The 24,530-nt window shown below is 37.6% G+C and overlaps 1 protein-coding gene across 6 annotated transcripts in view; it reads left to right on the top strand.

Moving 5' to 3' along the window:
- OXR1 (oxidation resistance 1) overlaps nucleotides 1-24,530 on the top strand; it is a 448,199-nt gene that overhangs the window by 275,100 nt on the left and 148,569 nt on the right. The window contains exon 1 of one of the 6 annotated variants that reach the window (XM_027064034.2): nucleotides 9,370-9,649. The exons of the other annotated variants lie outside the window; for them this stretch is intronic. Within the exon in view, the coding sequence (XP_026919835.1) occupies nucleotides 9,637-9,649 (13 nt within the window). The 5' untranslated portion in view covers nucleotides 9,370-9,636. Of the gene's footprint in view, nucleotides 1-9,369; nucleotides 9,650-24,530 lie in introns of those variants that run through there. 6 annotated transcript variants of the gene reach the window in all.

Raw genomic sequence — 24,530 nt, 5'->3', positions numbered from 1 at the left:
AATTCATAGGCAAAGGTGACTGAAATCCAGAGGTAAGCTTGACAAGGTCAGGCTTGATCTGTCTACTTAAAAGATGAGAAAAGGACCCACACTCATGCTCTCTCCATTTCTCAACTCTACTTTAGTGCTACCTATATTCTGTGGAGGCTTCCTACTTCATGGTCCCAACATGGTTATCTTGTTCACATTCAGGTTTCTTTGTGATTAAAATGTCTCGTCTGAAGTAGCCAACAATCTATTATGAATGGTCGAGAACTTGTATCTTATACATGCTATCTCACTGATACTCAGCAAAGAAGAAAAGTTTTTTCTACTCTCAAACAAAAATCCTGAGCTTTGACCTAAATGAATCAACTTAGAGCACTTGCCCATTCTTTTCTCAATAAATGTGACCTAGGTATGGGGTCATGCCAATTCCTGAGGACTGAGCCAGAGATTCTACTTTTAATTTGGAGGCCAAGTCAGTTACCCTTGAAGCACATGGGCTGCCTTGGAGTAGGGTGATGTCAGGAAGAGTAATGCGAATATATGGTAGGTGGCTAAAAGGGCAGATACCCACCAGAGTAGTTGTGATTAAATGGGAAACACTGGGTTTTATATGTATATGTGAGATATATAATTGAAAGAAAGGAAGCTTGAAGTTCACCTTATACTTCTGGAAATTAAATTCAAGGAAGAGCTTATTGAATTAAGTATTGCCAGAAAAAGGAGTGGGGGGGGGGGGAGGAGGAGGAGAAGAGGAAGAGGAAGAAAAAAAGAAAAAGAAAGAAGAAAGTGTTTTCACAGAGACATTACATCCAGTAATGATTCTCCTAGATTAGGTCAGAAACACCAGTCAAATACTAACTTTTTGTATGTGTTTTTGTTTTCTGATGTTTTGATTTAATAGGAGACATGATTTGGAGAATCTAGAATAGATTGCTAATACATCTATTAGTCTTTCAAATAAAGCCATTTTAAATGCTTGAACAGTATTCTGTTGTGGTTAATTCAAGATTTAGTTCTCTAAGAAGGGACCATAGCATATAGTATTCTAAGATGTAAAGTAAATCAAAGTTACTTTATACTTAAGACATCAGATCTGAAGTTTCTAACGTTCTATTGTGAATGGCTGAGAACCTGATTCTTAATTCAGTACTGGTGTAGAAAGCTATGTGGCCTGAAAGTGCTCCCAACATCATCCCAACAAATACTTTGAATCTTCTCCAGCAACTGAGTCTGAGCCATATGGCAAATTATGAGTGATTTTTAATTAAAAAAAAAAAAGGCATTCATTCTTAGAAGAACCCTAGATGGCTTCGGGGACATCTGGTTTCAAGTAGCATGGCACTGTGCACTCTCAAATAGCTATATTAATTGCCCTATAGAATGCGTTAAGATTAGCTATTTAAATGTTGGGGAATGGCTAATAAATATAGTAATTTTAGTTTGGGTGTAATTAATGGTGAACTAATCTTCTAAAAGTAGCCAACCAAATCCAGCTGCTTCTGTCAGATAGAACAGCAATAGTTAGGATACTAATTTGGCTGTTATAATAAAGGCCAAAAGATTTTCTTTTTGCCCCACACAGCAGTCTGAGGTAGGCAGTCCTGGGCAAATTTTTCGCTGTCAGTGGTAGAAACTTACTCTAGTTCCTCTGGCATCCTTAATATTCATCTCCCATCCCAAAGTCCCAAAAAAAAAAGGCTTCTCTAGTGTCCACTCTAACATCTGCATCCTAACCAGTGAAAAGAAGGGAAAAGAAAAGATGGGCACAGAACTTTCTTTGTAGGAACGTGCTTCAAAAATTGTCACGTTGCTTCTGTTCATTTCTCATTGGCTAGAAACTACTTGCTGGACAACTTAGTGCCCAATTAAACCCTCTATCCTTGAAAAAGATGAATACATATAATAGGGAGAGAACTAGCAGGCTCTGGGACACAGCCTCCGAAGAGGCTGCATAACTTCCTATCCACCAAAGCTAAGTTGCATCCGCCCAGTTCTCTCAACAAGTGGACCAGGTTGTCCAAATAGCAACTGTCATGAACAGAATATGAGATTTGTGTGCATGAAAATAATGTTTCTACTTCAGATACCATGGGTTATAGAATCCAGCATTTAAAAATCATTATAATATGCACTGTTTATTTCTGATTTCTAAAAATGCACACTTCTGAAAGTTTGGAAAATACAAAAAAATAGAAGCTAACAATCAACCATTGACTAGCCACAGATAACCATTGTTAAGAGTTTGGTGCGTTTCCTTTATGGCTTTTCTCCATGAGAATTTTCTTTTTAGTCACATAATTAGACACAGTTTTACATTTTTTTAACCTAATACTGTACAATTTTCTCACATCATTAAAATGAGACACTAAATATCATTTTTATGTTTGCATTAGTTTAACCTGGAGAAGTACCAGAATTTATTCCGTTGCTAGCACTAGATGCTTAGAGTTTCCAGTCTTTGTTGTATTAATAATGCTACTATGAACATCTTTCTGCATAAATTTTTGTCTGCATTTTGAATTATTAGAATAGAATCTTAAAAATGAAATGGAATCAGAAGGTGAGAAAATTTTAAATGCTCTAGATCTAGATTGCTAAGCCACTTTCCACACAGGATATTGAAAATGTCTACAACTTGTTCTTCTAGTCTCGTTCGTATCACCCTCACTAGCATTTTTATAATTAAATAAATGAAATTTGCCTTATTTGATAAAGCACATTCACAGACCCTCTATGAACTGGTAAACCTGAGTATGGTTTCATGTGTACCCAGCAATATTTTCATGTCTACATTAAATTCTATTATTTTGGTCATTTATTCATCCCTTGTTTTAATGCAAATTTAAACTCTCATGTGACTGAGTCACTAAAGCTGCTTCAAAATGAATTACAGTATCTCAATGACACCTGCTTTGAATGGCATACATTTAATTTAATGATACCAACCAACTTGATTCAGCCCAAGAATCTTGAACAATATATATTTTTGAAAAAGAGCAGGTATTGAATTACTAAAGTAAATGACACCTCATTTATTTATGTGCCAAAGCTCATGCAGTTTTGTCAGAGAAGAGATTTCAAACTCTCATTTCAAAGCACATTAACTCTGAATTTAGAGAAAATCCTAACACGTTTGATCGTATGATTTCCAAGTCCTTGGCAGATTAAAAACAGCTAATTTGAAAAGAGCAGCAAACATATTAAGAACAAATAATGGTAGCTGAGAGATCGACAAAGAGGAGATACAGATTTTGTATCTTTTATAACACCCCCCCACACACACCACCACCCACGACAACAACAACTTGAAATTCTGTTTTTTAACATTGTGACATTTTTATAACATTCCATTTAATGAAATTATGGCTCGTCTATTCAAAGAAGAGTAAAAAGTTCATAAATATTATTTTTACAAGGAGCTTTAATATCACAGGAAAACATTTATAATAAAAAAAACTGAATATAACTTTGCACATAGGATTAGATCACAAATAGGATTTTAAAAATTAAAAAAAGATATCTTGAAAGTAAAAGCGTTAAAACATTAACTATGATTTTCTTGGTCTGGTAAGATTATTTTTTCTGTGTCTTTTAAAATTTCTAAAATGTAAATATTGCTCTAGTAAAGATAATTAAATTTTTTTTTATTTTTAAATAATATTCAGTGGTCTAGTTACAAGGATAATTGGGGGTCTATTAGATATGTCTCTTGGATGCTGTTTAAATTGTTTGTTCTGTAAAGTAATGGTCATAATAGTCCATCACACATTATGACATTAGCAAGGAAATTCTTAAATTAGGCAAGTATATATTTAGACAGACTGTTCATGCTATTTAAATAATATTGGAGATATTTTATAAATTAAAATCGTATTTCAGGTCAGTAGAGCTGTAATAATTTAAAACAAAAAAGTATTTAAAAATTTTTTATATATGCTCATCTTACATACAGGAATGAGATGTTTCTGTAAATTTTCTGTGGCATTTCTTCCATGTAAATTTGTTTCTTTGTATTTTGGGGAAATAACGTTATACTTAGAAGAATTCATAGTATTTTCCAGATAATTAATAAATGTATGAAATATTTTTGTAATTTTAGCTTGAAATAAGTATCTGCAGATTTTCTAAACTGATCACATAGACAAATTACATGATTTCGTTTATTAAATGATTAAGTACACTGAATATATTTCTACATTTGCCTGTTTTTAAGTTATTGTCTCTCAGGTCCAAACCCACTGTTCAGGATTCAGCTTCGCGAGGCTGGGCTGGGTCTCAGAACAGTTTCTGCTTTGCCAGCTGCTACCTTTTAGGCTCTGCCCATAGGGGGCGCCAGAGGGAGACTGCAGGGAGGGAAGGCAGAAGGAACACCTGTGTGCTTGCCATTCTGTAAATCTTTATCAGCTACCCTTCTTTACTTGGGCAACCAGTGTTCATTCCAGTAGCAACCCTTCTCTAAGTTCCTATGTTTAATAATTCCAGCCACTTCCTTTTGTTCCCCAGCCCTGGAATTAGCAGCTGCTTCCTACAACTGCCATTGGTGGTAACTTGGTGTTATCAATCTCATACCTAAACTATTTTTTATATTCTATTCTGTCTTCTGGCTATATTGACTGATAAAGCAATATGGATGTACAACATAACTTCCTAAAACAGAAATACATGGATTGATAAAATAATTTTCCTAGTAGTTAATGTTATAAGTTAACATGGACACATATGTGATAACTGGTAGAAGCTATCTGAACTTTGCAAAAAGAAAGAGTTCATATATAAGATATATATAGTTCTATATGGTTCAGGGATATAAATCATAGTTCTTCTCATGATCCAGCATAGCTTCTTTTTTAATTTTTTTTATTAAATTTTTTTAATGTTTATTTCTGAAAAAATATTTTTATATTTATTTCTGAAAGAGAGAGAGAGAGAGGGAGGAAGGGAGAATGAGTGGGGGAGGGGCAGAGAGAGAGGGAGACACAGAATCCAAAACAGACTCCAGGCTCTGAGCTGTCAGCACAGAGCCTGACGTGGAGCCCGAACCCACACAGCACAAGGTCATGACATGAGCTGAAGTTGGATGCTTTACCGACTGAGCTACCCAGGCGCCCCCCAGCATAGCTTCTTTATCAACTTTTTAAGGAATTTAACATTGACTATATATACTCTATGTGTATGGGTGTATGTATGTGTATCTCTGTATGTGTAGTTTATATGTATATATGTGTGTATTTACACACACACACATATATATATATATATATAATTGTAAAAATGTGACAGGAAGACAGGAAGGAAATAACTTACAAAGTTAATGTGGTTGTAAAATAGATCAATCATTAATTTTTAAAATGGATTCATTTCCTTGTCCCACTTGCATCTGAATTCTGGACTCTACTAAATTCGTTGGTTAGCAAAATACTTAGCACATCTGGTTACACATTCATCAGCTCAGTGGTGTTTGCATTGTTCTTTTGTTTTTTTAAGTTTTATTTGTTTATTTTGAGAGAGAAAGAGAGCACATAGGGGATGGGGAGTGGGAAGAGGCAGAGAGCTACGCAGAGAGAGAATCCCAAGCAGGCTCTGCACAGCACTGAGCCGGAGGCAGGGCTCCATCCCACGAACCCGAACCTGTGAGATCATGACCTGAGTCAAAATCAAGAGTGGGATGCCTAACCAGCTGAGCCACCCAGGAGCCCCTCACATTGTTCTTATCAACAAGGTTGTTCCCTCTTCCCATTTACTCTCTGTCCTGTTCCTACTAGCATCTGAACTCAACCACTACATTTGACCTCAATTAGAACCTAATCTTCTCAACCTTCTTCATGCATAGGGAGAAAATATGCCAAGTGCCAATCAATACATGCCACATTCTGTGTTGCTGACTTGGACTGACCTCTCCTAGTTCCTGAAATTTTTGGCCACCTTTGCCTGTCTTTAGCCATAACTACTTTTATTCCCGATATTTTGAGCTTACTCTGGGTTCCTGACTTGTCCCAGACTGCATTTCTGGCTTACTGCTTCCCTTTGCTGCAATTGCCTCTTTATGGCTGGGTTAGTTATATAGTAACCATGTGAAACTCATCCCTTTCTGTCTTAGATCCTGTAATTGCTGTTCCTTGACCCTGGAAATTTCTCAAAATTCTGGTTCTCCTGTGTCCTTTCATCTTCCCTGAGGCCAGGGTTAGCCTTACTTAGCTTTACTGCTTCCCAAGCTGGCCAGCCTCTACTTCAAAAAAAAAAAAAAAAAAAAAAGAAAGAGTCGAAAAGCCTAGGCCAAAGTGGGAGAAGTAATAGGTAACGATTTTTGTATTTCTGGTTCTCTCCAAGTATTCAGGGAAGGATGTTGTAAAGCCTTATGGCTGAGTTTGTTGGCTCTGGAGTCAGAATGAACTGAACTCAAATCTTGGTTCAACCACTTGCTAGTTGTGTGACCTTAGGCAGGTTTCTGCCTCTCTACTTCAGTTTTCTTAAGTATAATATGAATACAACATATCTGCCTGAAAAATATTATAAAGATTAAGTTGAATAATCCATATAAATTGCTTAGAATTGTTCAGCACAGAAAAATGACTCAAATGTTAGCAATTGTTACCCTTCGGTAATGATACCCATGACTTTGTTGAGTCTAAAATTGAATATCATGTCTAAGTGACTGTTTTCCTGATTCACTAACATTATGGAAGCATTATTAGGTAGACATCGCTTACTTACACAACTATCAAACCCTCCATCTGTATGTGGCACCTATTTCCATAAATGAAAAAGGAAGAAAAATCACTACTGATAAAATCCTTTAGAATGTAATTTCAGCCTGTCTTTGAAAGGCCCAAAGATCGTAGGTATCTGGAGGAAGCAGTTACCAGAATAGAAATCTTAGAACAGCCTGTTCAAAGCCAGGCTGCTGGGTTAAGCAATTAACAGTGTAGTTGGGTTCATACTTGAGCTCCACGTATGAGACAAAGGATATTATTTTCACCTACGAAAGTGAACCTGCATGTAATTGGCTAACACTTTTTTTGCCCTAGACAATGACTCCACAATGAATAGTTACTAATGATATACATCCTATAGCAATAATTCTTAATCTAATCATACATTTTAATTATCAAATAACTCTAAAGAATTTATTAGGGTTTGCAGAGTTTCTTTGTAAGCATGATTACAATTGATCACATTTAACTTACTTTCAAGATTCCAACAGAACTTGATATAATTATCTATATGAGGGACCAGTCCAAAGAAATAGAGTTCATATAATGTGTCCAGTGTAACACAGCTAGCAATCAACAAATTGTTTACCCCAAATTTGTTCCTCCAAATTGAATGTTCTTTCCATTACTGCAAGGTGATGCCAATACTCTCTTGCTACTTCATAAAATGTCATAGAGTTTGGTGGTAACAATGGTAAAGATGAATATCATTAATATTTGAATATTTAATACCTTAATAATTGAAGAAACAAGTAATCTAGAAATCAAAGTAATTATGTAACCTGATTTTAGAGACTCACTAAAACAGTTTGATTTATTTTCCCACTCAGAATATTGAATATTGAGAAGAAAATCCCTAGCTTCAAACATCTCTTCCAAAAACAAAACAAAACAAAACAAAACAAAACAAAACAAAACAAAAAATACGATAGCCAAGATGTCAGTGTTTATTATGTGCCAGGCACTATAGTAAGTATACACATGTTTCACCTGATGTACTGCTCATTGGAAACCCACAAAGTAATTACAAACTTCTCACTAAATGGATGAGAGGGGGAACAAAACCTTAAAGTTTAGAGAGGTTAAGTAATTTGTCCAAAATCACACTGTTTCTAATAAGGGGAGTCAGGATTCACACTCAGACTAAGTTCTGAGCCAATATTCTTTTTTTTTTTTTAATTTATTTTTGAGAGAGAGAGAGAGAGAGGGCATGTGCTCACAAGCAGGAGAGGGAGACACAGAAGGTGAAGCAGGCTCCGGGCTCTAAGCTGTCAGTACAGAGCCCAGCACGGGGCCAGAACCCACAAACTGTGAGATCGTGACTTGAATGAATTGAAGTCAGACGCCTAACCAACTGAGGCACCCAGGCACCCCATGAACCCATATTCTTAATCACAGTGCTGTATGTTCTTGATTTTATATAGGTTAGCCTTAATAAGCTGTTGACTTTTCCAATTCAGTGAGGTTTAGGAAAGCAATGATTGGTTAAAACTCCAAAAAGTTTCACTAGTCCTGTGGCCACAGCCCAGATGCTGTTGTCATCCCACACGGCTCACAGTGGAAGCATGTGCATTCTGATGGACCACACACTTCCAGCAAGCCGCATAAAATCACTATTCATGATTCAACTTACACTGATGACCAGCATTTTATTCTTGAGTATGATTGACCGGCAGCTATGACTCTAAATACACAGAATGACATGCAGAGAATAATTTAAATAAGAATCCTTTCAAACATTGTACCTTTCTATTGTCTTAACCATTTTTAAGTGTGCAGTTCAGTAGTGTTAAGAATATTTGCACTGTTGTAAGAGAGATGCAGAACTTTTTCATCTTGTATATCAAAAACTTTATAAACCTGATTTTTTCCCCATTTTCCCTTGTCCCCTTAATGCTAACCCTTGGTAACTACCATTCTACTTCCTGTTTCTTTGAATCTGACTACTTTAGATGGCTTATATAACTGGAATCATGCAGTATTTGTCTTTTTTTGACTGGCTTCTTTTACTTATTAGTGAAAAAACAAAACAAAACGCTTTATGCTCTTTAGTATAAAGTTCTCAAGGTTCATCCATCTTGGAACGTCTGACAAGATAGATCTCCTTCCTTTTTAAGGCTGAATATTATTGCATTGCACACACATGCTACATTTTATTTATCTATTTATCGATTAGTAGACATTCAGGTTGCTTACAACTCTTGGCTATGATGAATAGTGCTGCCGTGAACATGGGGGTGCAAATATCTCTTTGGGACCTTGTTTTCAATTCTTGTGTATATAGATACAGAAGTAGTCTGCTGGATCTTTCGTAGTTCTATTTTTAATTTGTTGAGAACCCTCCAAATTGTTTTCCCTAATGATTTCACCATTTCACAGTCCTGCGTTTAGTGCACTAGGGTTCTAATTTCTCCACATCCTTGTCAACACTGGTTATTGTCTGTAAAACATTATATCCTTTTCAATTTTTTGATGAAGCAATATAGCTTTGATTTCAGAAAATGTAATATCACTGAAGCTAATACTTTGCAAGGAACAATATGGGGCCAGCATATTTAAATGTTTTCCAGCCTTCTAAATGTGTTTAATTTCAGAAGCTAAATATTTCCCAGAACATTCCTTGCGTAAATGAATAACTTGCTCTTTTGAACCTAAAACACATATTTGTTTCTTCATTCTTTGGGCTACCACTGTCTTGCCCAGCTCTAAAATCTTCTCAAAATTAGTCAGAAGGAGACAAGTGGGAAGGTGTAGACTTCTCACTTTGACAGTTTGCTAAAGATGGATAAAAAATGGTGCTATTCAAAGACACTTTGTACTTGGATATTTAGAATTTAGGATGGAAATAAACCCAGTGAAATAGCAAGAATGTTTGAAAGAGAAGTCGCCAACCCACTGCTACAGAAGGCTGAATTCCAAGGAAATATGCCCCATATGTATGAAGCTGAGAAGTAAGTTTCTAAAATCATGCCTTTCTATTATCCTATTTCTCATTTACTTTAAATGTCAATCATTAGTTGGGGAAAGCATAGTCCTGCTAGCAAAACATGGAAATTAACTAAATGATAGAATCTTATGCAAATAACAGTGGATTTGGAGATCTGTATAGTGGCCCTATTATTGAGTAAGTACCAAAAATTGCCAACCTTTGACTTTAAGAAAAAAGCACTACTTATATTAGCTAACTATAATAATGTGATACTTTGGTAGGAGTTTTGAAAAAACTCTTAAAACATTTATATTATTTCTATTAATATTGTTTGATTTTTCTTCCTTACGTTTCATATTTCCCTGTAGAAATTTCTAGAAGCAAATGTCCTTTTCTCTCTAAACAGTAGAACAGATGAACAAAATGAAATTGTAATACATTTAATCTCACGTGTATTTACAATAAGGTAACAATATTTAGATTCTCAAAAGAATTGTTAATATGGAAAAAAATTGGAAAATTTAACCTTTTATAGCCAGTGACTGATAAATTTTCTAATGCTATCAGATGATTTATAAAAATAGTTGATAAAAAAACATAGCAAGTCAGGTGGGGTTTTTTGTTTTGTTTTGTTTTGTTTTGTTGTTGTTTTAATGTAAAGAAAAATATTGGCCAAAACTCATGGTAGCTCACTTGGAAAGAAATAAAAATAACAAAAGCCTACTAGGGTAGGTAAGACAAGATTATGTGGAGGTATAAAAGTGAATTATAAGCTAAAAACAAGGCACTTGTTCTGTGAGACAGCTAAAAGTAGCAAACCTGAGGACAGTGTGATTTCCTTTTCCATATTTATTCTGTGTTATGGATAGCTAGCATGATGAACAAAGCAGAAATGTCCCTGCCATTGTAGAACTTACTATAATTTCTTCTTGGTGGTAAGTATTCAACAATGGAGAATACTTTTATTTTGAAATAAAAATAAAGAGTCTTTTACAACATTTCAACTTTGCCTTTGCTAATCTTAAAAAGCCAAATTCCTTATTGAGTTTATGCGTAAAGCTGAATAATAACAAAGTTGGGAAGGGGGGAACACCACATTTTATAAAGTAGGAAAAGAAAATTCATGAAGCCACAAACAGTGTTGTATTTCCTGGTTTTAGGAAAATAACTATTAAAACTTATTGCTTGACTAGCAGGCTTATTTTGTGAAGGAATCGTTAATGTATACTACAGTGAGATTTTCGAGAAGCCTATAGAATTGGTCATAAAGTGCCATGAAACAAATAGGAGATTTTGTAGAAAATTGGGATAGAAAAGAGAAAAATGAAGACCTTTGACTTTTCCAGGGGCCTTTTTAGTAATAGTTGGAAAATAACAAGTAATTGCAACCATAATTATAATAGTATTTTATTTCTTTCTAGTCTAGCAAAGTCTTTAGCCAATGAAATAAGAAGGGAGCACCATTTTCTGATGGACCCTAATAACATAGCCAACAAGCTATTTGACTTACTTTGTTACAATACTCATTTCAGATAGTAGATGAATTTCTATGGACTTCTAAGAATTATGCCAGAGGATGTTTAACTACATATAATTACTCTATACTTCTAGCCCTTAAGATGTCTTCTGGAATACCCCTTCTCTCACTAGGTGTTCTACTTGCATGAGTCCTTTTCTAACAACTCCACAGAATTAGCTACTGTGGCATCTTGGTAGTAACCTACCATGAAATCTGGTTTCCAGAAAATAGACTACTTTGCTCTGCCATTGGTGGAAGTGAAGTTCAATGCCTACACAGACTCCTTCTCTTTCTCTGGCCAGCCAAATGTAGGTAGGTTCTCTAACTATTCGTTTTGATGACTCTCACTTGACTTGATATGGGGAGGAAGATTTCCTTGTCCTCTTCCCCAAACATGTGGGTTTGGGGGTAGAAACACAATATGTTGGCCAGTTTCTTCAAATAAATTCTTTTTTGGCATCTTCCATATCAACTGTTTCATACCTCGTAGGTATGTGGTGGGCCAATGGTGGCCAAACCGTGTTTAGAGTCTCTTAGCATCACTTTTAGGATATGGAGATATTTGGTACCTACTTCACTTTCAGCCTTGGTCCTCAGCCAAAACTGAATCAAACTTCTACTTCCATAACTTCTGTACTTCTATGACAGATGTAGTTATGCTATTTTTAAACTTATTCCCATCAATTAGGAGTTAAAACAAAAAAATTTTGCTGAGGTATGATTGGTATACAAAAAGCAGTGTATATGCTTACAGCTTGATTAGTTTGGAGATAAGTATGTATCTGTGAGGCCATCTATCCCATAAATATCCATCATCTCCAAAAGTTTTCTCCCACTCTTCTAACTTATTTTTATGATAAGAACACTTAACATAAGATACACCCTCTTAGAATTTATTTTAGTATACAATACATTAATGTTAACTATATGCATTATGTCGCCCAGTAGATCTTTAGAACTTGCTCATCTCGCATAACTGAAACTTTGTACTCTCTGACTAATAATTCCCCCAAGCCCCTGGTAACCACCATTCCACTCTGCTTCTATGAGTTTGGCTATTTTAGATTTCTCATAAGTGGTATCACATAGTGGTGATTCTTCTTTATCTGGCTTCTTTCACTTAGCATTATGTCCTCCAGATTCATCAATTAGGTTTTTAGTTGGGAGGAGGGATTATTTGTTGGTCTTTTGTGAAAAAGACTATTAAAGTTATTTGGGTTAAAATATGTAACTTCTATAAAGTGAATATTAATTAGAAAGCACAGTTTTTCCTTTAGGTTTAAGCACAATTCATAGGTCTAGGTATTTTTGTATAAAAATATAGTTATTTGAGAGGCACCTGGGTGGCTCAGTCAGGTAAGCATCTCACTCTTGATTTCAGCACTGGTCATGATCTCATGGTTGTGAGATCGAGCCCCATGTTTCGCTCCACACTGAGCCTGCTTAAGATTTTCTCTCTCTCTCTCTCTCTCTCTCTCTCTCTCTCTCTCTCTCTCTCTCCTTCTGCCCCTCTCCCCACTCTTTTCCCCATATGCTCTTTCTTATGCAATCTCTCTTGCTCAAAAAATACATAGTTACTTGATTCCATTAACTCATAAGTTGAACAGATTAAGTTCCCTTGAGATTTATTTCCATTTACAAACCTAGTTAAATAAGCTTCCCTAAACATTTTAAACTACAGTTTTTTAACAAACACTAAAAATGCTTGATGGGGCAAATTTAAAATATAATAAGCCAATAATTTCTAGGTACTTAAACAACTCCTATAAAACAAATCATATCTATAAATGTAGTAAATTAGATTTTCTTAAGCATTTCAGACTTCTTAAAATCATGACTGGAAACAAGGCTTTCTGTTAAAGATGGCAGATGAAATATAACCATTAAAGTTTCATTTCAAAACTCAACCATATACATAGTAAAGTGATTTTTGTTTGAGAGAGATAGAGGGCGAGAGAGCTCATGCATGCATGTGTGGGTGGGAGCAGAACAGAGGGAGAGAGAGAATCTTAAGCAGACTCCATGCCTCATGCAGAGCCTGACGCAGCTCGATCTCAAGACCAAGAGATCATGACCTAAGCTGAAATCAGGAGTTGTACACTTAACTAACTGAGCCACCCAGGCGCCTCCAGTAAAGTGATTTTTTAAAAGAAGGAAACATTGGGGCACCTGGGTGGCTCAGTCAGTTAAATGTCTGACTCTTGGTTTCGGCTCAAGTCATGTTTGAGCCCTGCATCGGGCTCCGTGCCACCAGCATGGAGCCTGCTTGGGATTCTCTCTCGCACGCTCTCTCTCTGCCACTTCTCTGCTCACACCGTCTCTGTCTCTCTAAAAAATAAATAAAAATAAACTTAAAAAAATAAAAGAAAAGAAGGAAACATAGGACAAAAAGAACCAAAACTGAAAGAGGGAATAATAGCAAACAATTTTGGAAACTGGAAAGCAGAGAGCTTAGGAGAGAGAGAAGCTAACAGAGAAGCTAAGAGGCACCATATTTGCAGTGCAGAATTCCTGAAAGTCAGTTGGTCATACTGAGTCTGAAGATAAGACTAAAAAGTCGGTTTATAAAGTAGATTGACCCAAGAGAAAAGACCTGAAGTTGCCGACATTAACAATTCTATGAATCAGCTCCACCAGAGGCTCTAACAGTAAAGAGTACAGCCTACAAGCCTCACTGCCAGTAAGCTTTTTTAGTGTCCTGCTCCTAAGTAGGAAAGCTGTTAAGGTGCATTCCAGAATTTAAAGTTTTAAATTCTTAATTTAAGTACTCTTAAACCTTCTGATATGAGAATATTGACCAAACCAAACACAGAAAAAAAACAAAAACAAAAAAACATTTGGAAGGAACAGAAAATATTCCAGTGGGGGGGGGGGGGGGCAACTTCTAAAACATCATTAATGTTCATAACAAGATAAAATATTTCATATGTAGAAAAATGAATATTCCAAAAACAAAAAATAAAAGCTCTAAAATATTAAAGATATGAGTGCATAAATGAAAAACTCCGTAAAAGCTTTTGAAGGAAATCTTCCCCAAAGTAGAACAATAGGATAAAGGGATGAAAATAAGAGAAAAATAAATAGGAGAATTAGAGGGCCAGTCATGGAAGTCTATCATCTACACAAGAGTTTTAAAAAAAGACACAAGGGGGAAAAATTGGAGTGGAGAGAAGTCAGAGAAATAACTCAAGAAAATTTCCCAGAACTGAAAGACATGAGTTTCCAAATTGAAATATCCCAGTACCAAGAACAATGAAAAAGAATAAACCCACACTCAGACATATTATGAAACTTAAGAAAACTTGTGACAAAGAAAAGATCCTCACATCTTCTGGAAGACATTTATTTACTGGATCAAGAATCAGAGTGGTATAGAACTTCTCTGCACCAAACTAGAAGCTGGAAGACAATGGCGTATGCCTTCAAAATTCCAATGATGAATTATTTCCTACTAGAAGTTTTACTGAAATTATAAGTAATATGTGAGAGTAGAATAAAGGCATTTTCATACATGCATGTCTTTAAATTTTACCTCCCATGCTCCCTTTCTTGGGTGCTCTGTCAATATAAGGAACTCAAACAAGAAAGAGAAAGCAATAGAATCCAGGCAGCAGGAGATACCCCTAAGGGAGAAGTGAAGGGGACCTCCTGAAGGGCAGTTCCCCTGAGATAGCTATCCTAGATAACAGCAGTCCAGATCGGAGCAGCTCAGAATGGAGAGAGCTGGAGACTGGCTCTGGGGAGTGGAAAGAGATTGGAGGAACTGCTTTATTTTATAAGACGCCCAAAAGAACTAATTGTTAGCTTCTTTAGTTCATATGAAACTTTGGTAAAAATTAAAACTAAGATTCTAACGAGACAAAACATGATCAAACCATCATGGTTTAGAAAATTCATAAACCCGATTTGTGCAATATGTATTTCTTTACCATCACTGTAGTTTTTGGTATACCTTCCTGGTGTTAAAAATTCTAATTCAACCAAGGAGACTGTTACCATCATCTGCAGCCTACTGTAGCAACTGTGGTCATTGATTTGGGTTGTGGATGTTTCTGGATGGTGGTTCTGGGATTCTTAGTGCTTCTTCTAGGAAAATTCTACCAAAATACAGGTTAACAAGCCAAATCTCTTCTTTCAATGGGGTTTTTCAAGCCCACCACTTTTCTTAATAACTTAGTGAATCACATGTTCCCGTGTTCATTTTTATCTCCTATCATCTCAGGCAACTTTGGTCTGAACTAATATACTAGGTTATGTACCCATTATTCAGAATACAAGTTATATTTTCTGCCCAAGGGAATTTATTACAGTTTTTTTTAACATTATCTCATTATTTACCATTCTACATACTATAGTAATCTGGTTCTTCTTGGAGCTTATATGTCAGTAGATAAAGATAAAAAAAAAAGAATGAACATCATAAATAAGTAAATTTTATAATAAATTAAGTGATAAGTGCTAATGAATAAAGAAAATAGTAAAGGTAAATCAGGAGTGCCAGGGAAGGGGTGTGTTGTAATTTTCTTTAATGGTAGTAAGGGTAAGTCTCATTAAGATGACAAAGATGAGCCCTTTAGGAGGGCTAGCAATACAGATACCTGGGGAAATAGAATTCCAGGATGAAGGAAAGAAAGGCCCAGAGGCAGGAACTTGCTTTATGTACTTCAGGAACATCCAAGTGAATGAATTGGAATGAAGTGAATAGGGGAGAGTAAATAGGAAATGAGTTTGGAGAGATAATGGGGGGGGTGACATCATGTAGCATCTTAGAAGATTTTATTCTGCATTGTAGGGCTATATCTCTTACCTAGAGTAAAAAAAAAAAGTGATAAATGATTGTAAAAAAAGAAATGGCAAGATCTGACTAACATTAGAAACACTGACTCTTATTTTTTTATTTTGAGAGAGAGAGAGAGAGAGCAGGAGTTTAGGTGACTTTCTCAAGAGCAACCTTTATTTTCCTTCATAGCACTAATCACTGCTAGGGCATAATATGCATTTGCTTTTCTAAAAAGAATGTTTATTTATTTATTTTGAGGGGGGGGGCATGTACACTGGGGGCGCAGAGAGAGAAGAGGAAAGAGAGAATCCCAACCAGAATTCATGCTGTCAGCATGGAGCCTGACACAGGGCTCTATCCCACGAACCATGAGATCATGACCCGAGCCAAAATCAAGGGCCAGGTGCTTAGCCAACTGAGCCACTCAGGCACCCCTAAAAGACTTATTCTAATTGGAATGGAGAGAGTAGAGCACTGGATCAGTAAGAATGGAAACAGACCAGTTAGGAAGTTATTGCTGTGATTCAGGTGGGAAATAGTGACAGTTTAGACCAAGATGGTAGAGATGGAAGTAATGAGAAGTGGTCACATTCTGTTTATATTTTAAATGTAGAGCCAACAAATTATCCTGATGGATGAGATGTGGGGTTTGAGAGAGTAAAAGTAAAGATAACCAAAATAAAGAGTTAAGTATTCCTCCCAGGTTTTTTGGTCTGAGCAAATCGATTTTTCCTCAAGTGAAATGGAAAAGATGAGGGTGAATGTTTGCAGGGAATTCATGAGTTTATTTCTGAACATGTTAAGTTTGAGATGTCAACTTAGGTGTCCAGGTGGAGAATAAACAAGTTGGCTATATGGATCTGGGGTTCAGGGGGAAAAAATCTATGCTGGAAATATTGCTTTGGGAGTTTCCAATATAGAGATGTTAACAAAAACCACGATGAGCTCACCAAAAGAGGAAGCATGGACAGATGACCAAGAACTGAAACCTAGGTGCCTCCAGTTTGGGGAGAAGACCTGAAGGAACAACCAGTTCAGTAGGAGAAAAACTATGAGACTGTGATATCATAGAAGCCAGTGAAGAAAGTGAATGAGGAAGGACGTAGAGGTCAAGATGTTGAGTGAGAACTGAGATGACCATTGGTTTTATGAAGGTGGATGGAAGACGTTGATGACTTGAATAAGAACAGTTTCAGTGCAATAGTCAGCTGGAATCCCAACTGGACTGAATTTAAGAGAGAGAGAGAACGTGGGAGGTATTAGAAATGGCAAATATAGAAAATTTCGAGGAGCTTTTCTGCATAGGGCAGTAGAAGAAGGCAGTACTCACCCATGGAGTAAATTGGGTCAAGAGAGAGCTTTTTTAAGATGGGAGAAATAACAGCATGTTTTTATGTGAATGCGAGTAATCTAGTAGAGAGGGGGAAATGTGACAATGTGCAGTAGAGAGTTCCAGAAGAATTGTCTTTGAATAGCTGGAAGAAGAAGGGGCTAAATGAGCTAAAATAGGAGCAGATAAGAAGCTGAGTGAGTGGCTGCGGGTGCTAGTAGGAGCATTGATGTGGCACTAATTTCACTCTTTCCAATAAGTTAAGTACCAAGATCATCAACTGAAAATATGGATGGAGGAAGAGTTTATTAGGGCTTTTTTAGGAGTGGGAAAATGGTGGGAGAGTGCATAATGGGAAAAGACAGTACACCTGCCAGGCAGCACTCTGGGTCCTCTTGAGGTTCACAGAAATATCTCTGGAAAGCCTCCTTGTCATGCCTATATGGTTAAATTTGAAAATACAAAGCAACTTTACAGTTGTTTCTTTTTTAAGATGGACTTTGACTATAGAATGTTCTAAAATAATGGGCTGAATTTTTCGTAGAAGTCCAAATAGGTCAATGCGTGATCATTAGTGGGTTTCTGTTTGATGTATACGCACATTCGTGGCTGCTGCTGTGCCTAGATAAACCTACTACCTGCCTTTTCACCTCTTCCTCTTCTTCAAATCTCTCGGTATCCCTTCCATAGGTTTCTCTTTCTTTCTGGTGTGTATTCCCCTTTCTTAGGGCATTCCTAGATGGAAATGTTAATATTTGAACCGATGAGCACTACCATTATTTTTGAGTTGGGTGAAAAGAGAAAAAACAAAACAGATACCAGAATGCCTGAAGACAGGGGCACCTGGGTGGCTCAGTTGGTTGAGCGTCCGACTTCGGCTCAGGTCAGGATCTCACAGTTTGTGAGTTCGAACCCTGTGTCGGGCTCTGTGCTGACAGCTCAGAGCCTGGAGCCTGCTTCAGATTCTGTGTCTCCCTCTCTCTCTGCTCCTCCCCAGCTCATGCTCTCTCTCTCCTTCAAAAATAAATAAAAACATTAAAAAAATTTTTTTTAATTACTCAGAATGATAGGCCCGTGAAAGTAAGTCTAGCAGAACTATATGAATAACAACGGTAAAGAGAAAGCAGGGTGATGGTGTGAGATAGATCTCAGAAGGATGCCTAAGCTGTTTTGAATTACTTTTAGTGGCATTTCCACATATTGGGTTAACTTAATACTGAATCTTTTATTTAATGATCTAATTTTTCAAGCAAGGGGGAATATATTTTTTGCTTCTTTGTTTTCATTTATTTACAAGAAATTAGTATAATTTCTCATTTACTTTTAAACCAAGCAAATTCTTTTTCTTTAGGGCTGAAGTATTTATTTATTTTTTTTAAGTTTCTCTCTTTAAGTAATCTCTACACTCAGCCTGGGACTCAGGCCCCAAGATTAAGAACCCCATGATCAAAAGCCACATACTCTCTTCCTACTGAGCCAGTCAGGTACCCCAAACCAAGCAGTTTTTTTACCATATGACATTATAGTTAAAAGCTTCCTATCAGGGTTTATGCATCTCAGCTGCATGATTGATCTTAGACAAATCACTTAATCTCTCATTGCTTGGTGTTTTAAAATCTAACTCACAGGGTTGGTCTGAGAATTAAATAGTATTATTAAAAACAAGCTACTTTTTTTTTAAAGTTTATTTATTTACTTTGAGAGCAAGAGAGAGAGAGGCAGAGAGAGGGAGAGAGAATCCCAAGCAGACTCCACACTCAGTGCAGAGCCTGATAGGGGCTCGAACTCACTAACCATGAGATCATGACCTGAGCTGAAATCCAGAGTTGGAGGCTTAACCAACTGAGCCACCTAGGTGCCTCCGACAAGCTACCTTTTTATTATTTATTCCCAAAATTCCAAGGTCATACAGCTAGGAAAGAGTGGAACTGGAACTATCACTGCCACCAACACCACAGTTTTTAAGTCTGATTCTTATAGGTTCCATGACTAGCTGCTTCCCACTTGGAAATAAAATCAGGAAGAAAGAATGAGTTTTCCTTGATCCTTTAATTGAAAACTCCATTTTTACATGAAGAAAAGAGTATACACAGCATTTCTCCAAAGATATCAGTTTTATCTTCATCTTGCAAAATGTAATGACTTGATGGAATATTTAATTCTAAGTTATTCAATTAAAGGGAGAAGAGAGGACACCTGGATCTTAAAGCTACAGGTGCATTTTTGGCACACTGCTGCCCCCTGCTGCCTGATACATGACTTTACTTTTCTCACACATCCTACCCTTAGAAAATTGACAAGCTGAATCTCCTATTAAGAGTCATACTAAAATGGGAACGCCTGGGTGGCTCATGGGCTAAGTGTATGACTTTGGCTCAGGTCATGATCTCACGGCTTGTGAGTTTGAACCCCGCATGGGGCTCTGTGCTGACAGCTCAGAGCCTAAGGCCTACTTCCGATTCTGTGTCTCCCTTTCTCTCTGCCCCTCCTCTGCTCATTCTCTGTCTCTCTGTATCTCTCTCTTTCTCTCTAAAAAATAAAAATTAAAAAAATAGTCATGCTAAAGAGTCATACACTCAGGAAACTGAGGCCCCAGAGTGACCAAGGTGACACAAATGGTGGAAATTTAGGATTAAGACTACTGAAAAGTCACTTCCTGCGTTGCCATATTGTCCTTCCCCTATTAAACGTGAACGAATTATTTATTGGGTGCCTACGATGAGCTTGGAGCTGTTAGAAGCACTCAAAGTGGAGACGTGAAAACCAGGAAATTGCACTGATAAAATCTATATTGTAGTGTGAGGAAACAGCCAATAAATAAGGAAAAGTATCAATAAATAAAATCATTTTAAGGTTATGATAGATACAGTAAGTAGTAATAATGATAACTAATGTTTACAGGTCACTATGAGAAGAGCAAGTGAAAGGCAGTGTTCATAGTGTCTTCTGTGACTTGCTTTGCTTGATTTCTCGTAGCAACTCTCAAGTCGCTACTGTACGTTACAGAAGAAGATGCTGAGGCAAGGCCAGCATGATCCTAAGAGGTGGAACCAGAATTTGACACAAAACCCCTCTGACTCCAGAAGTATTTAGGGCATACTTCTCTAGGGAAATGACACTGAATGGGAAAAACCAAGGTTTTGAGGCTCTAGGGGACAGCAGGGCAGGCCGAAGGAACAGCATGTGCAAAGGCCCAGAGGCGGAAGTGAGTTCGGAGTGTCTGGGTGCAAGAGAAAAACAGCCATATGGCAGTAGTAGAGAAGCATGCAGGGAAGGCAACAGAGGCCAGGCCATGCTGAGGAGCTTGGATTTTATTCTAAATCACGAGAGAAGTTTATTCTAAACTACAAGAAATTTTTGGAGAATTGTTAATCAGAGGAATAACCTTATTCCTGATGAGGAGCTCAGCATACATACGGAAAGGAAAATAGACTGTAGGAGGACGAGAGTTGGTGAAGGCAACTAGTTAGGAGAATAGTAACTTCTGTCCCACCTAGAACTCCTCTTCCAGAGGCCTAACATTCCTCGTTCTCCAGCCTTTCTTCTCACCACACCTTTCAGCCTGGTTGCTTTCTAACCTGCTCTCGTTTGTCCGTGTCCCCCTCACAGGGTGGCCCCCACCATGGGGCAGGGTACTGTAAATCTCCTCTCACAATGGGACAATAATTTCTCTTAATCATGTATCATGCCCTCAAATGCAACCGGAGGCTCCCTCCTCTTTTCTTCCTCACGTGGCCATTTGGGGATAGGACTGGATTTGTGGCCAGCCAAAGTCACCATGTCTTTAGTACTTGATCCTAGCAAAGTCCAGAATCCCACATCATGTAGCTAGAATATTTCTTTTCGATACTTCTTTTTAGGAAAATATGAAGACCAACTCTCATGTTTATAAATATAAAGCCCTGTTTTGATCCTGCTCTTCCTAGAAATAAAGGCATGGTGCTCTTACTTTTAAATACTTCTGATTTCCTTTCATGTGAAAACTTCCTCCCTGCCCAAATTTTGAGTAAACTGTTCCAAAACTCCTTCCCTACTTTATATGGACATTACCTGGATTAGCACTTTATGAAAGAATAAAACCCTTTCGTTCCATGAATGCAGCAGCAGAATTACAGTGGGATGACAGAGAATCCTCAACCTTGTTTCCCTAAGTTGCGAATGTCAGTGAAAATAATCCGGGTAATCCGGACGAAGTTTTCCATGATATCAGTGAAAATATATATGATATCTATATCAAAAAGGGATTCTGTTTAGCTCGTGGTAGCAGAGAGACAACCACACTATTTAGACAAACATACAAAGTGACCAGCGATGTGCAGGTCAGGTTCCAGAGAGTGATCGGGCTTTGTTAGTCTGTTCTGCCGTCCTTAGGGCATGGCTTTTGTCTTTAACGTGCCTGCTACCACCCCAGCCATCATGCCTCCCAAATATCTTCACTTGAACAGCCCCTCCCGCCCATTAGGCTCCACTCTCTCTGGAAATCACCTCCTGCCTTTTTCTGATTTTTATCGGTAGCACTGCCGCTCTGCCTTGAAACCTATGGTATCAACACTCTCTCTCTCAAACAAGCAGATGCTAAGTCTGACATATGCTTCCCCTGAATTGTCAGTGAAATCAGCTTTTCCTTTGCAGTTTGCTCCTTCATGTCCTCATCGTCTCTCACCTGAACATTGCAGTCATCTTTCTATCCTTGTTGTTCCATTTCTATTAATTTTACCTGTTACTGCCAAAACATTACTCCGACTTGTCTAATGAGAAGAACGCTTATGTTTAGGGGCTCTGATATGGTAGGGCTTGACTCCAGCTCTCTCATTTATTAGCCTGCACAGCCGAGGGGACATTAACCTTCGTAAGGTCAGTTTCCTAATTTGTAAAACGGAGATAAATATCTATATCTCTCTTGGGATATATATTTGTAAGATAGATAGATAGATAGATAGATAGATAGATAGATAGATAGATAGATAGATAGATCTTTCTTGGGTATATATTTCTTGGGATTGTCATGAGAGTTAAATGAGATATTGTATGCCAAGAGCTGAGCAAAATGCCTGGCACGTGGTATGGATTCAATAATTGTTAGCTGTTATTTTTATCACCTGTTCCTGCTCAAGAACAATTTAGACAATGGCTACTACATTACAAACAGAATCCTCAGCTTTGGCCTTCAGTGCTTTCCACATTGTGGACCCAATGTACTACAAAACCTCTCCTCCCTTTTCCACCATTTATAGAAACATTACATAAACCCTTGCAGTGCTGAACCATATCATGTTTCCTGAATGTGCTCCTATGTTCCCCTGTCCTGTTCCTTTTTCAGCCATCTTCCTCTATCTAGAACCCTTCCCTGGAGCCCTCTCCTCCTTTCTGCTGCAGCCTCTTTCAGGTATTTTTTTGTGTGAAGCTTTTCCCAATTCCTCAACTGTATAATAATCCCATCCTTTGGATTGTGGTATTTCAGGCATAGCTTTTCTGCATTAACCTCTATCCTAGGATATTCATTAAATATCGTCTCATTGGCCATTAGATTCTGATCATGAGTTCAAGGAGTAGGACTTTCAGGGCCACCATGTGTGAGTGTGTATGTTGACCCCTTCACAAAGGCACCCGACTAAACCTATGATTTGCAGCTGAACACCAACCTTAACTCTACTTACCAAATTGACGAGCCCCGTAACACCAAGCCCATTTGTTGGGCTGCGTCCACCAAGAGTTCTTTTTTGTCCTAATTTGCATACAGGTGCCATATAGAATACTGCCGGGATTGATTTCATTGCTCTTTGCCTGTAGCGTGTAGACCTAGCATGGGAGCATGCGCATAGTAGGTTCTGGATCGACCTGGTTTACTTGATTCTGATTTAACCAAGTCTGGTTGCAGAAAGTTAAGACCATGAAATCAAGGTTTAGAGTGTATTTTGATTATTTTCCAAGGCTGTATACAGAAAGGAATGAAGTTGAGGGTCCAGCAAGCCCATATCTCAGTCTCAAACAGGGCAAGTGAAATTTAAGTGTCTATAGATTGTTGAGGCCTTAGTTTTTTTATTCTCTAACTGGCTGTTTATAGGACATGTGGCTCTGTCTGATTTGAGGGCTGGTTTCTTTCTTGTGTCCAATGAAGTAAATCCTTAATAGCGGCATGTTAACATCAATATTGCTGTGTAAGGGAAAAGTCTCATCATCTTTTAAATTAATTCAAAATTAAATTAACGAATCATCTAGTTCACGTGACAGTTTGGAAAAGTGGTCTTGAAATTAGTCAAGTTAGGGGTCCTCTTGGTTACACACAAGAATGGAGGCATGATGTTGGGCCCCCACAGAATCCTTGGAAACCTATTCCCTAACTACTGCTTACTTGTCTGCTATTTCATTTTAAGAGCTTTATCATTTATTTGAGTTATAGCTCCTGTTTGGAGACTTCTTGAAGTTCTCATCTGTCTTTCTGCCTTGAGTGTGAACAAGTAGAGAATCTCTTCTAAGAACTAGTTCCGTTAAAGAAACCAAAAATCACCAGCACCTAAAATTTCAGAGGATGCCAGCCTGGGCTGATATGAGGCATGGTATCTGGAGCCCAAGGACACTAGTAAGAATAGACTGATCCATATTGCTGTTAAGAGTCCAAAGGAACCTATGAACCACAGACAGCAGAGTTGGGTACAAATGAACCAGAACTGGTCTCTCTTCACCCAAAAGGTGTTCAATCTTTATATAATCCCCTGCCCGTGGGAGCAAGTACTACCGAGGAGGCGAAGTAGGCGGTGGGAGATTCTGTGTGGGAGCCAGATGTGGCCTATGGACCACCAATTTGCAACCCTTGCTTCAGAATTACAATTGAGGGGCTCCTGGGTGGCTCAGTTGGTTAAGCATGATATCCCAGCTCATGGGTTCGAGCCCTGCATCAGGCTCTCTGTTGTCAGCATGGAGCCTGCCTCGGGTCCTCTGTCTCCCTCTCTCTCTCAAAAATAAATAAACGTTTAAAAAAAAATAAAATAAAATTACAACTGAGCCCTGTTTTCAGGACTTTGAGAAAGAAGCATGTGGAGCACTTGCTTTTTGCTTTCCTAACAACCAGTCACATCATTACCTTCCCTATCCAAATAGCGGCATCATTTCCCCTTAACAATGCCAGAACTATACCTCATGGGGGAAAAAAATTAATAAAGACAGCATTTAGCTAGTTCTTATGGTCACTTTTACCAGCATGCAATAATAGTGGAAGTGGCCTTTACCCCCTTGCTTGTAAATGAGCCCACTGGCATAATAGGAATAAGGCATAT

Source organism: Acinonyx jubatus, chromosome F2, assembly GCF_027475565.1.
Source record: "Acinonyx jubatus isolate Ajub_Pintada_27869175 chromosome F2, VMU_Ajub_asm_v1.0, whole genome shotgun sequence".
Lineage (NCBI taxonomy): Eukaryota > Metazoa > Chordata > Mammalia > Carnivora > Felidae > Acinonyx > Acinonyx jubatus.
This window is presented reverse-complemented; position numbering and strand designations above follow the sequence as displayed.